The sequence below is a fragment of the Gobio gobio genome (genome assembly GCF_949357685.1).
Source record: "Gobio gobio genome assembly, chromosome: 2".
Lineage (NCBI taxonomy): Eukaryota > Metazoa > Chordata > Actinopteri > Cypriniformes > Gobionidae > Gobio > Gobio gobio.
In genome coordinates this window covers 60,660,668-60,675,804 of record NC_137098.1, presented here as the reverse complement: position 1 = coordinate 60,675,804, position 15,137 = coordinate 60,660,668, and the positions used below count along the sequence as shown (strand labels likewise).

Sequence of the window (15,137 nt, the reverse complement as noted above, 5' to 3'; positions counted from 1 at the left end):
TTCTGACTGGTAATAGAAAATATCAAGTGCTTCCATTTCAGAGTCCCTGTTTGTTTAAGATGTTGCTGTTCATGTTTGTTAGCCCAGGACATTTTATAAATACAGACCAGACGATGTACTACGGCCATGTCCGGAATAAAGAGTGGCCTATCCATGTCACACAGTAAGATTAAAGATTTTGGCCATATACCTATCCAAGTCACAGACAGTATCAACGTCAGTAAGCTATACTTGTATTTTGACCACAAGGTGGCACTGTGGCCTCAACGCTTCACCCTCGCCTACTCTGAGCTCGATTGCTATGTCTGAGGTAAACCGCACCCTCTTCATTACACTACGCACAAATAAATGTATAAATAAATAAATGTGGAAATAAATAAAAATAGAAATGAATAAATGTATGAATAAAATAATAAATAAATAAATATGGAAAAAATAAATATATAGCCTACACAAATATGGAAATAAATGTATAAATAATTATTTATTTTAGTTTTTTGCTTTACTATGTATATGTATATATATATATATATATAATTTTTTTTTTTTTTTTTTTTTTTTTTTTTTTTTTTTTGTATATTTATTTATTTAATTTTAATATTGGCAGCTTTGGAATTCCATATGTGTGCAATTAATGTGGGAAAAAAATACTCTGAACCCCAAGTGGGTTTACACAAACTGAGAAAGTCAAAAAGCGTTAGGTCGTCTCCCCTTGTAACGTACTGCTCAGAGAGACAAAGGTAGAGGAACCAAACGCAGCTTTATTTTAGAATAATCCACAAACGTAGTCAAAAACAGGCAAGAGGTCATAACAGATAATCAGTCCAATCAGGCAAACAAAACAGGAGAGACAGGCAAAAGGGTAATCCAAGACCAAGAGACATGAAACCAGGGAAAACGCTCAGAAATGCAGTGTTACACAAACAAGACTTCGCAATGAATGACTGAGATAACCAGGCTTATATAGGGTGAGGTGAACAGGGTAATGAGACACAGGTGGATGTAATCAGGGATGAGAGTCCAGGCAGAGAGTAGTATGGGTAATGTAGTTTGTGGTGATATGGTAATAGTCTGAGGTGGAGCGCCCTCTGGTGGACTACACGGGCACTCTCACTGGTGATTGTGACACCCCTACTACACACACACATATATATATATATATATATGTATATATGTATAGATATATATATGTATATATATATATATATATATATGTATATATGTATAGATATATATATGTATATATATATGTATATATGTATATATGTATATATGTATAGATATATATATGTATATTTGTATAGATATATATGTATATATGTATATATGTATATATATATATGAGAGAGAGAGAGAGAGTCTATATATTAAACAAATTAAACAGAAGTAAATAACTAAACGTCAAACTTAAATGTCCACATACTATTGTGATAAAACAGCAAATTACAAATTAAACAATATTAACAGCTCTCTCATAGTCTGTTTTGCAGAATAAGAAACAATTAAATAAACTGAATATAAAAAGAGCATATAATCAACTTAAAGGGTTAGTTCACCCAAAAATGAAAATGATGTCATTAATTACTCACCCTCATGTCGTTCGTCACCCGTCAGACCTCCGTTCATATTCGGAACACAAATGAAGATATTTTAGTTGAAATCTGATGGCTCTGAAAGGCCTCCATTGGCACAATGAACGGTTCACTCTCAAGACCCTTAAAAGGTACTAAGGACGTCGTTACAAAGTCCATCTCACTACAGTGGTTATACAATAACTTTATGAATTGGCGAGAATAGTTTTTATGCGCAAAAAAACCCTAAATAACGACTTCTATAGTGATGACGATTTCAAAACACGGCCTCATAAAGCTTCGAAGCGTTATGAATCAGTGAGTCGATTCAGCAGTTTGGATCGCCAAATTTCAGCAGTTTGGCGGTTTGACACGCGATCCGAATCATGAGTCGACTCACTGATTCATAACGCTTCGAAGCTTCATGATGTCGTGTTTTGAAATCGTCATCACTATATAAGTCGTTATTAAATAAACTTACTGCGTCAATAACTTTGTCTTGCACTCAGAGATGCTGCACGGTTGGAAACTGCGTCATATTATAACAGCTCTATAGGCCTATACGTAACAGAGGATGCATCACTTGTGCCAAAACCGTATCCACTAGAATTTGCGTAGTACGTTCTTTCTATATGTATTAAGTATTTTACGTAATACACCCTGAATAAATATAAAATATAACAGTATATTATGTTGAAAGCCATATAATTAAATAATTCACAACAATATATAATTATATGTATATATATATTTTTTTTTATTCCATGTAATTTAGTCATCTTGTTTTTTAATATGATATTCTAATATCGATCTAGATTACTGCAAAGTGCAAAAAGTCTCTCATATCAGTAATTTTATAACAACTTTCAACGCACTCAAATATATTTAGCATGATTGTTTTAACCATGTAAAACAGTGCTGTGTTTCCCCACATACGCAATAAAAAGAGCGAAAATGGCCGTCTGCAGCATAAGCATAATAAAAGCGCGGAGACCGTTGTTTCGCACAGTCCATCAGATTTCTTCCTATCGGCTGTTGAGGTGAAGAGTCAAGACAACTCCCATGATTCCACGCTCATTCACGGTGCCATTGTTTTTAATAAATTACTTCTAGCTGCGAAACTTACATACGACACCTTTAATGGAAAAATGAACAGTGTTAGCTGGTTTACAGGTTTGTATCCAATATTGATGTTTTCTGTTTCATTTAATTGCACAAACAATGATGACAATTTACAAGTTTTATTCACACACTTGTAAAAATAACTTTAAATTCATTAGAAGCGTCAATCTATTGCAAGAAATATGAAATAATAAAATAGTCGAATAAAACTTGAGTATGGCTCGTGCCATATGAGGACAAACATCACAAACATCAAGCACACGTTCCCCCTGTAGTGTGTGTTGGGAAAACCAACCGTGTTAGATCTGCCCTCTTGACGTCAGAGGGGGAGTTCTGTGATCACAACTTCCTCACACATTTGATTTCCCTCCTAATGCCTTATTTTGCCTCATCACTACGGAAGCTTGGGAGGAATGAGGTAAATATCAGTATCGTTCAATCGACGTGTATTGACATTATTCCGTTGTTAATGTGGGTCTTCAGCGCGCAGCCTCACCCAAAACATTCGGTCCTATTTGCATATAACAACATATAGTCGATATAAAATATCAGATGGGATTTTTGTTGTTGCTTCTAGGATGCAGCGTTGCAACATGATTGGTAGCTTTGTATTAAACCACTATAATAATAATAATGACAAAATTAATATTGACAAAACAAAATGTCAGATTCTAAAAGCTTCTTGGGGAGCTTTGAGCCAAAACGGAACTGAATGGAATGGAACGCACGGGACGCGTTCTGAAGCTTCTCTTTACGTCGTTTTTAAGTGACTTCTTTTCATTTTCTGTCAAGTCTCTTACTTGCAAATGTGGTCTTTTTACAGGTTTAGCCTCAGTCTCGCATATCTCTTTACATACAACTTGCTTCAGTTCTGTGGACACACATGGATTTTCGCGAACATGACAGCCAGGTTTCTCTCTTTTGGAGAAGGTAAGCAACAGCTATGAGCTTGCATTTGAAGTGTCTCATGTAAATAATCTGGTATGTTAAACAAACACTCTTGTTTATTTACTTCTCTCCCCTGTGTACCCATTACCAAGATGTGGTTAGAGAAATAAAGTGGTTAAGAGTTGTGTAACAATCCAAACTGAACTCTCTTACGAAAGGGCTCTTGTGCTTTCCACCACACACACCAGCGCTAAAAATATTACTTTACATTTTGAATGGACATAATCTCCTGAAAATACTTAGAATTCACAAAGCTCTTCTGATACCCGGTTTTGTGTTCTTAGATGCCCAGGCTGGCACCTTCTATTTTGTAGGTGTTATGATGGGTGTTTGTCAGCTTCTGTCTTTGTTAGAGCTGTTTCACATAGCAGATGGTTTTGAGGAGTGCAGACTTTTCCCTCGCTTTATGCAGGTAAAACATAAAGAACACATTCATATAGTAATAGTACATCATGTAGTTCTTGTAGTGTTACCAAAAGATGTGTTATCTCTCTCTCTTTAAAATCTAGTTCCTGTTTTATATATATATTCTAAAATATATCCCACACTGTTGCCAAAAATCAACATTTAAAGAACTGTTTTCCATTTACAGGTAATGGAGAGAAATGTCCTTCTGTTTCTCCTCATCAGTCTGGAAGAGTTTCAGAGTAAACCAATCGTGTGTGTGCAGTTTTATCTGTGGAATACACTGGGCCTTCTAAGGTTTGTGTCTTTTATGTGTGCATCCAGGCTTCTATGAAGAATATTGAAAGGGTTATTCAGATACTCTTTATAAACTCTTCATGGTAAACTCGTTGAAAGCCTAACTGTCTTGAAGGACTAATGTAGGTTTTTGAGCAGCACATACACACTTAGAAGATAAAAAGACAACATGTATATTACTCTTAAACATACATATTACTAGCCTATTGGCTGATTATTAGTACGTATAAAGCGCCCAGTCCACAGGTGTGAGAAATCTGCTCATAACAAGACACATAAACATTTCCACCCACTAGAGGGCAGACAAAACATTAAGACAGAAATAACCAGTTCAACTACAAGCACATGTAACAACATATAAATGCCTTATTCTGCATGACCATGTTCTACATCCCTTAACCTACCCAAAACCTAAATATAACCACTACAACAACTATTTTACTTACTATCATTAAGCAGTAATTAGGGGTTTATTGAGGGAAAACTAGTGAATATGTGTTCCCTAATCTAAGGTGTTATAGAAGAAAAGCTTCTATATAGAACCTTTTAGTGGTTCCCATCATTTTATGAATAAAGTTTTAAATAATTAATTTTGTTTTAATTACATTTTATGAATTAAACAATTCGTAAACCTGCTTTATCACTAGAAAAAATGAAATAACCTATAAAACATGAAAGTATTATGTAATCATTTAAGACATTTCTCCTTATATAGAACTTTTTTAGTATAAAGAGTCAAGTTCCCTGGGGTTCTATATAGAACCCAATTGAACCTTTTTTCTATTCGAGTGAGACTAGTTTTTATGGAGGACGTTAGAGAAATTTGTGCTTCACGGGTGTACTTTGTGATTTTTTTATCTCGTCCGAATCTGCCATGTCTGTGTTTTTCTCACACAACCCCAGTAAAATTCCAGAGAAAATGACCTACTTTTTTCCGGAAAACTCCACAGTCCTCTGAGAAATCTACTATGTAAGTTCGTTTCCGCCACTTGAAAAAAAAGGTAATTGTGACGTTTTATCTCACAATTCTGACTTTTTTTCTGCAATTGCGACTCAGAATTATTTTTTTTCTCAGAATTTATATCACTCAATTCTAAGAAAATAAGTCACATTTCCAGGGTTCCCATGGGTCCTTGAAATACTTGAAAGTTTGCGAATCTGCAAAAAAAAAAAACATGTCAAGGCCCTGGAAAGTTTTTGAAAATAGACATACATAGATACAGGTCCTTGAAAGTGCTTGAATTTATTTTGTGCAAGAAGTTTTCTGTAAAAATTCCATCATTCCCTCTGGTCCTCTAATGTGTTATTTCGGCAACACTTCGTAGCCTTTGCATACTAGCTTGCTTGATATACATTAGGTGTTTAATATATTTATTATACTATATTATATTATCAGATCATTTTAGAATACAGGATAGGATGTAATGAATATTCTTCAATTTTATGCAAAACAGAGATACGACAAATAGAATATCAGGCCAAAAAATAAATGCTAAATAAATGCAAAAAATAAATGCATAGTTGTGTTTGACACATGAAAACTGTAACAATGTATCTTACAAGATAACACGATGTAACCTTGCTCTCCCACATTAAAGGATTAGTTCACCCAAAAATGAAAATTGTCATTAAAAGATTAGTTCACTTTAAAATGAAAATGTCCTGATATTTTACTCACCCCCATCTCATCCAAGATGTTCATGTCTTTCTTTCTTCAGTTGAAAGGAAAATAATTTTTTGGAGGAAAACATCCCAGGATTTTTCTCCACATCATAGACTTCTATGGCAACCAAAATGTTGAAGGTTCAAATCAATGCAGTTTCAAAGGAAGGGCTTCAGAGGCTCTGCACGATCTCAGCTGAGGAATAGGGTCTTTATCTAGCCAAACCATCAGCCATTAAAATAAAAAAATATATACTTTTTAACATAAATTGCTCCTCTTGCGCTGCGACGTGCCATGGATATTTTTTAAATGACCGATGGTTTGGCTAGATAAGACCCTATTCCTCGTCTGGGATCGCACAGAGCCTCTGAAGCCCTTTCAACATTTTGGTTGCCATGGAAGTCTATGGTGTGGAGAAAAATCCTGGAATGTTTTCCTCAAAAAACTTAATTTTTTTTCGACTGAAGAAAGAAAGACATGAACATCTCGGATGAGATGGGGGTGAATAAAATATCAGGACATTTTCATTCTGAAGTGAAATAATCCTTTAATTACTCGCCGTCATGTCGTTCCAAACCCGTAAGACCTTCGTTCATCTTCAGAACACAAATTAGGATCTTTTTGATGAAATCTGAGACCTCTCTGACCCCTCCATAGACAGCAATTTAATGAACCCTTTCAAGGTCAGAAAGGTAGTAAAAACATTGTTTAAATAGTCTGTGACTCCAGTGGTTCTACCTTAATTTTATGAAGCGATGAGAGGTGTGGGAACCCTGCATTTCTGAGAAAAGTCAGAATTGCGAGATATAAACGTGCAATTGCGAGAAACAAAGTCAGAATAACAATTCTGACTTTTTTTCTTAGAATTGTGAGATAAAAAGTCACAATTATTAGAATTTTTTTAACCCTCTGGTGCTCTTCGTTTAGGGGTTACATTGGTTGTCTTCCTGGTCATAAGTTACCGGACACCTAAAAATTCTACTTGCTCCACCCCAGTAAAACCAATGCAATTTATTTTTCTTCAATAATATTTTTTCTTTTTAATTTTGTATTTTGAGATGATTTGATGGTATTTTTTAATATTTATGCAATAATTATGGTCTATTTTTGCCATTGAAAATTATACAAAAAATGTTTTTTATAATTATAATTTTTTTTAATTATTGCAGTATTTCAGGTTAAAATAGTACGGAGCCCCTAAAGGGACGTGGTGGTGGAAAAAAATTAGGATGGGAGGATATTTTTTTTCCAAATCGTTTGCGTTCCCCCGAGAAACTTTGCGTTCCCTCGCAAAGATATTTGCGTTCCCCCGAGAAACTTTGCGTTCCCACGCAAAAGTTTTGCGTTCCCTCGCAAAGATATTTGCGTTCCCTCGCAAAAGTGTTGCGTTCCCTCGCAAAGATATTTGCGTTCCCTCGCAAAAGTGTTGCGTTCCCTCGCAAAGATATTTGCGTTCCCTCGCAAAAGTGTTGCGTTCCCTCGCAAAGATATTTTTGTCTCCTCGCAAAGATAGATGTCCCACGGGCCGTTTCAAACAGCTCAGTAGGCTACGTTAACAATATTGTATCCATTAATGGAGCGGTTAGAGTTTGAACTTGGACTTAGGCTATAGCCTAGGCGAGTGCTCAATGAGTTCGGTGAGCTAAACGTTGTTAAAACACAATGTCTCTTTAACGTAGACAACAAGCTGCAACCTATTTTTCCTCAAAACGAGCCTTATAATATAAATTAATTTGGTCTATATGAGCAGGCGGCTGAGAGACAAGTCCGAAGGGACTGTCTGCAAAGTGCAAAACCCGAAAAGCGTATAGCCTACTACAAGTCATAACTTCAATGTTACACACTGTGTCTCCAAATTCAGTTTACACATCAATGGTCACTTAGTTTGATAAAAACACTTAGTTTGATAAAATTTGCTTTTGCATAATTGTTAGGATTATTTTATTAGGAAAAATGTTCAGCAAACTTCACTGAAATGCACTGTAGCCTACTGTCACCAAATTCAGTTCACACATCACGCTCTCCTGCTGCTTATACTACAACGCTTAGTTTGGCAATAGCACATAAAAATAATAAAAGTAATAGCACATAGCCATAGGCCTATTCTTTACACAAATGATGTTGGTACCCAGCTAAAATAAAGTAGTTGCAAGTTCCATAGCTTTTGTATGATAATTGCTTACTGATTTTGATGGCATTACACTGTATACTGTATTAGTATATTGTAGTAGGAGAGCATTGATTGTTATTGCCTATTTTTCAGTAACGCCTTTCGGGTTTTGCACTTTGCAGACGGTCCCTTTTTACTTGTCTCTCATATATTAAGGCTCGTTTTGAGGAAAATTATGTTGCAGCTCGTTGTCTACGTTAAAGAGGTGTCATTTGTGTTTTGAACGTTTTTAGCTCACGAGTTATTGATCCGGGAAGTTAAAATCTGTGTATACATTGCCAACTACTGAACTCCGAAGCACTGACTGTATTATTTATACTTAAGCCCAAGTTCAAAATAACTCTAACCGCTCCATTAATGGATACAATATTGTTAACGTAGCCTACTGAGCTGTTTGAAACGGCCCGTGGGACATCTATCTTTGCGAGGGAACGCAAATATCTTTGCGAGGGAACACAAATATCTTTGCGAGGGAACGCAAATGTCTTTGCGAGGGAACGCAAAGTTTTGCGTGGGAACGCAAATATCTTTGCGAGGGAACGCAACACTTTTGCGAGGGAACGCAAATATCTTTGCGAGGGAACACAAAACTTTTGCGTGGGAACGCAAAGTTTCTCGGGGGAACGCAAATATCTTTGCGAGGGAACGCAAAAGTTTTGCGAGGGAACGCAAACGATTTGGAAAAAAAAGATCCTCCTATCCTAATTTTTTTCCACCACCACGTCCCTTTAGGGGCTCCGTAAAATAGAGACTAGGCCTTCAAAATATTTTTTTTTTGAAGGTAGATTAGCGCCCTCTTTTGGAATTTTTTAAGAAATCATGCTACCATGTGTGTAATCACTAGAGGTCTCTATGGAGAGTTCCCTAGTTCTGTTTTGAACACATTTAATTAATTTTTTTTTTTTTTTTTATGGATTTGAATATATATTTAAAAAATCTCAAAGACCATTTATTATAAAGTTTTAGATTTTTTTTTGTTTTGTTTTTTGTTAGAAATATAGATTTCTTCTGTGAATTTGTGTTTTTGTAGATTTCCCATTCATTTCCTATGGTGGTCATTTTTGACCGAAGAGCACAAGTGGGAGTATTTTTTTTTACGACCACTTGGCATGCAAATCATGACCCCACTTTTTTTGTGTGTTTACATACCTAATGCTAGAAAAGTCACCACGTTTCATATCATTCCAATGAAGCTGTTATTTTAAACATTTAAAAACTGAACATTTTCCGGTCAGAAATGACCGAAGAGCACCAGAGGGTTAATAATCCTGTGGCAGAAACAAGCTTCCATAGAAGCTTTCCATCGTAGTATACTAATGCTTCTCCGTGTTTTTTGACCTATCTGAGCTACCGTTTGCACACCAATATTTCGCATGCTTTCTTTTCATGTCATTATTGATGGCATCCAACAAAAAAATTAAATGATAAAATTAATAAATAGAGCCTAATCATAGAAAATATTTTAATGAGTTTCAGGTAATTCATTAAAAGACATATCTGTCATATGTGGTAGTTCTGTTGTTCATATTTTGGTTTGTTTGTCTTACAGGTATCCACATGAGTTATTTTGCCTTACAGGCACACCATATTTTAAAATACTATGGGTGCATCAAACGCTGTCAGTTCCAGTGTACTTCCTGTCAGCTGTCACAGAAGGTACAATATGATTCAAATTTCAATAATATTATTTTGGATACTGTGGTAATTTGGATAAAAAATAAATGCCACCACATCATAATCTTTCCAAAGTTGGATGAGAATCAGAGTTTTGGAAATATAAATTGTCAAAGCAGAATTTGATTTTATTTCCAACAATTGATTATTTTCAATAATTATTATCAGAAATCCTTTGTTAGGGGCATTAGGACTGCTGATGTTTTCACTTGTTTGGGAGACACTATAGATCAGTGGTCGGCAACTGGCGGCAGACAGATTATTTTGATAGCGGCTGGTTCTGAAATAGATCTGTCATGATAGTGTAACGGAGGCCAGCTAGTGAGAGTTGTGCAGGTAAATCTCACTCCCCTCATGTCATAATAGTGTATCATATATCTTGCCATATATCCACTTATTTGTCATTATTGTGACAACCAAGTCAGCTGACATTGACAACTTACATTCTGACATTGTACATCCCAAATTGTTGCTCAAAAGATTAGCACAGCCGTGCCGGGGGCCTGCACAAATCGTCTTAAAGGATTCGTTCACTTCAGAACTAAAATTTCCTGATAATTTACTCACCCCCCATTTTTTTTAAATGACTGATCGTTTCGCTAGACAAGACCCTTATTCCTCATCTGGGATCGTGTCGAGCCCTTTTGTTGTACCCCATTGAAGTCCACTATATGGAGAAAAATCCTGAAATGTTTTCCTCAGAAACCTTCATTTCTTTTCAACTGAAGAAAGAAAGACATGAACATCATGGATGATGTGGGGCTGAGTAAATTATCAGGAAAGGTTAATTCTGAAGTGAACTACTCCTTTATTTTAAAATTGGAAGCTGATCTGAGCCAGCGGAAATGAGTTAGCACACTTGTATGCACACGAGTATGTTGATGTAGAAAGGCTTTTGGGGGGGTTTGTCAGGAAATGTGTTGAGAAAGCCTGATCCTGCTGCAGCATGTCCAACTGTGATAAAGAGTCACGACTGACTTCATTTAACAAAACAGAAGAATGTGCCTCATTAGATATTTTGCACAGCTTTTAATCACTAACCGCGTTCTCTTTCTTTTATTTTAGGAATAAGCATTGTACATATGTTGTCATACTGGTCCGAGTCTGAAGGAACGGATTCAGTCCAACTTAAAGTACCTGCATCATACATTTATTCCCCATATATGCTTATGGGTTGGTTACTTCTTCTTGTATTAGGTAAAATAATATGATGCGCCTTCTGTGCGCAGTGGCCCAGAAAAGTACAATTGAGCCACACTAAAAAATGTCTGAATTTCAAAGCATACAAAAAATGTGGCATATATAGCTTTTTTGCAATTACCTTCACCAAAACACAGACATAGTTCATCACGTTAACCATGAACTTATTGAACACCTAGAAAATACAAAGATTAAAAAGTGCAGCGTATTGTCGTATTTTGTTATCTAATGCAATGACATTCCTGCTTTTTTAAATGTGGCTTAATTATCTTAAAACTGGTTACTGTATGTTTTTGACTTTTGCTCATATTCAGTCATTTACATGTAGCATGAGTGTGTCAGCTTAATGTCATCTTCTCTCTGTTTTGAAGGATCCGGTTTCACAGTACTACTTTTGCTGAAGGAAAGGGAGGAGATTCTGGGCAGCTGGAATAAGAAACTGAAGAGAGACTAACCCAGAGAAGAACAAGCTATCAGTACAGGCCTTTACCGTACATTAACCAAAGCCAAATATTCGAACCGTTGGAGTATTATGTTGGGGGGAGTATTATGTTAAGTGTATTATCTGTCTAAATGAGTATTATGTGTCGAAATATGGCAGAGTTAAGTATTTAAACATGTTATCTGCAGCACAAATACATTTTTATCTGATTCTTAAAATTCTGTTTAAGCTCATGTTAAGAACTACAAGGAACATGCACACAATTCCATGTTTTGATTAATAATATTCCTGTAGTTGAGATAAATTATGGTACTGAAAGACCATAACTCCCCTGACTTAAAAAAGCATAATAATGCATTTGCATAAGTGCACTGTAAAAAAATAAATAGTTGAGCTAACTTTAAAAAAAAAAGGTCACCTATTAAGGCCCTTTCACACCGGACGCGTAACGGAAAAGCGAATATTTCGTGTGCGAATAGTTCGCGTCAAAACCATTCACATCAGCCGCGACACGAATTTGCGACGTCTGTGACGTTTCAGAACTCCAGCATTCCAAAACATTTGCGGCGATAGCTGAAAAAACATGGACATGCTAAGGAGGGGAGTATGCTAATCTTGTACAGGAGCTAAAACTTCATCATGGCCGGTTCCACACTTACTTTTAATTGTCCGTGGGACAATTTGAGGAGCTCCTCCAGAGACAGTAGCACCGCATCTGACGAGACAAACCACACACTTCAGGAACATGGTGATCCGGAGCTGCTATGTTTCCAGTTGAGTCACAATGTAAACATTTAAGTGCCACAGACGTACTGACGGAAACACATTCACTTTCCATAGTCGCGGACACAAGGTTTAGAAAAAAATGTTATCGTTGTCTGTAGCCTACAGTGGGCAAACACAACTGCATCTGTAACTACAACTACAGCTGTAATCTCATGAGAAATGCGATACCTGGCAATGGTTAATGTTGATTGAATAGCTAGTGACATCAACTGGACATTTCGTGACCTTTGTTTCCTTGTATGTGATTGGTTGAAGCCTCTGTCGACAGAAAAACATTGGAGCGAAAAAAACTAACGTTTTTTCGCCGTAGCACATTCGCGTTCGGTGTGGAAGCACTCATTACACAAACAGCTGATCAAAAAATAAAACCATCGCGCGTCAACATCGCGTCCAGTGCGAAAGGACCTTCACACTCAACTTTTTAAGTTAACTAATTCACTCTAATTAAAGTTTTCACTCCAATTTTTAAGTTTTGAAGGCAATTAAAACTAATAGTTAAGCCAACACATGACATACATGACATGAACATTGTTCACCTCTTAAAACTAGAGGCAAACATTTCACCCATTTTAAACAGATATTACATACAAACGTTGAAATGAGATTCACATGTAATACCTCAACAAACAAATCTCAAACATGCGGTGACAATCAACAACTGTAATTCATTAAAAATATGAATTCTGAACCATATGACAGCTAAATAACAGCGATAACACATTAAGCTACACTATGTAACTTTTCCGTCCACTAGAGGTCACCTGTTCAAAACAAAGGCGTAGTTTGATGACGCCACGTTTGAGCGCAGAATCTTGGGACATGTGGTCTTCACCTCACAGCCGGTGGAAAAGAGTCAGGATAGGACTCGGGCAGAAATCATGTTCATGGATGCGATTATTAACATTACTGTAGGATGAACAGTGTTGGGCACGTTACTTTAAAAAAGTAATTAGTTATAGTTACTAGTTACTACTTACAAATAGTAACTGAGTTACATCATTATAAAAGTAACTAATTACCAGGGAAAGTAACTACTGAGTTACTTTTTTTTCTTTTTTTTTACTTTGATGCCCCTATTATTAAATTTGTTAAATGAATGAATTGGACACAGAGCATTTTCTTGTGGTGCCCCCCTGAGCACTTGGTGCCCTACGCGCAGCGCGTGATGCGCGTAATGGGAGCGGCGGCACTGTGTGCATATGTGTGTGGGTGCGGGTGTGTGTGAGAACTCAACCACTATTAACCTCAACCTTGTCTCCCACCCACCAATCATCATTAGTTATGTGTTCCAAAACACGCATGGCATGCACACCCGCACACACACACCAATCAGAGAAAAAAAAAAACACGTTGCAGGTCCGACTGACAGAGAGCCTGTTCGGATGAAAACCGCTTCAGTGAGCTCAATTATAGTAATGCCGCGGTTTTTTTTCCTCAGTAACGCTAATGCCGTTGTAACGGGAGAAACAGTAATTAGTTTGATTACTCGTTACTGAAAAAAATTATAATACTCGTTACTGAAAAAGTTCCCAGCATGCATTGCAGCTTGAAAAAATTATGCTGCTGCTGTTATCACTGTGATTTAGCTGTCATATGGTTCTGAAAGAATTCTAATTTTTTACTGAATTACAATTGTTGATTGTCACCATGTTTGAGATTTGTGTGTTGAGGTATAATACATGCATCTCATTGCAACTTTTGAATTTATCCAGGTAAACTGGGTAATGTTTGCCTCTAGTTTTAAGAGGTGAACAATGTTCATGTCATGTAGTTTGCTTTGAAAGTCATACATGGAGATGAAAAAACAAGGATTGTAGCTGCTTGCATTGCTAAATGTTAAACATTCTACACTGTAAAAAAATATTGTTGGTTTAACTTTAAAAAGTAGGCTAAGTAACCTGGTTGCCTTGAAATGTTGAGTTAATACAATGCAGGAAATTGGTTTAATCAATAGAAACTCAAAACATTATTGTATCTGAACCACATAAATTTAAAAAAAATGTGATAAATCATGAAAATAGCACAATTTGGCATGTTTCACTGCATTATTACAAATAAAACACACAATTACGCAATATGCTTACAACATCTTTTAATAATATTTGAAAAAAGGGTGATGTTGATTCTCAAATGCTCGTTGTATTAACTCATTTTTAATTTCAATGAACTCAGAATTTACAGGCAACCAGGTAACTTACTTTTTTAATATTTTATTTACACTGTATAGATGCCTTGACAAGACTTTTTAAGTTCAAAAGACTAGCTGTGACTCATTGGATGAACACAAGTGTTTAAGTTGTCTTTAATTGGAGGAAATTAGTAGAGTTAACTTAAAAAGTTGAGTGTGATAATTTGCCTTTTTTTAAAGTTCGCTGAATTTTATTTTTTTTACAGTGTGAATATCGTTGCTGGCGAGTGGAAATTTGACCAATGAAAAGTATTAAAAAGAACGTGTGACTTAAACCTCATAACTCCATTTGATCCTCAAACTGTCTGTAATTTCTCATAACTCCACCTGCTTCTGCATATTTTGGACCATCTCTGCTTGTTTGCAATGCAAGGATAAATAAAGAACTGGTTCTTTGAATAAGTACAGCGTTTTCTTTATCCTGAAAATATAGCCATCCTATATATACCCAAATATAGAAAAAAACCTGTAAAAAATGTTTCCACCTTATACATGTTGTTGTAGGAGGCCTCTAATGCAGAAATAAATGTTTTTTTACATTTTCGACATTTTAGTAAGTTTTTAGGGGAATGTTGTAATATTGCAACGTTGGGCTTGTTGGGTAGCAGAATTTCAGTGATTTCACTCACTGTCTGAATAAATGTAGAGAACATCTAAGGGTTCATTTGCAG

At 36.0% G+C, this 15,137-nt stretch overlaps 1 protein-coding gene across 2 annotated transcripts; it reads left to right on the top strand.

Annotated features, from left to right (window-relative positions):
• The first annotated feature begins 3,014 nt into the window (after positions 1 to 3,014).
• On the top strand, positions 3,015 to 14,863 carry hacd4 (3-hydroxyacyl-CoA dehydratase 4). Of its 2 annotated transcripts, none has more exons than XM_079841994.1 (7): positions 3,015 to 3,111; positions 3,517 to 3,623; positions 3,926 to 4,053; positions 4,234 to 4,343; positions 9,726 to 9,832; positions 10,916 to 11,047; positions 11,422 to 14,863. In XM_079841994.1, exons 1-7 carry the CDS (start codon positions 3,107 to 3,109, stop codon positions 11,502 to 11,504), a joined length of 672 nt encoding a protein of 223 aa, XP_079698120.1. In that variant the 5' UTR covers positions 3,015 to 3,106; the 3' UTR covers positions 11,505 to 14,863. The 2 variants fall into 2 exon arrangements, with proteins under 2 accessions (XP_079698120.1, XP_079698121.1); XM_079841995.1 differs by having other exon boundaries at positions 10,916 to 11,023; positions 11,422 to 11,631.
• Positions 14,864 to 15,137: the final 274 nt, after the last annotated feature.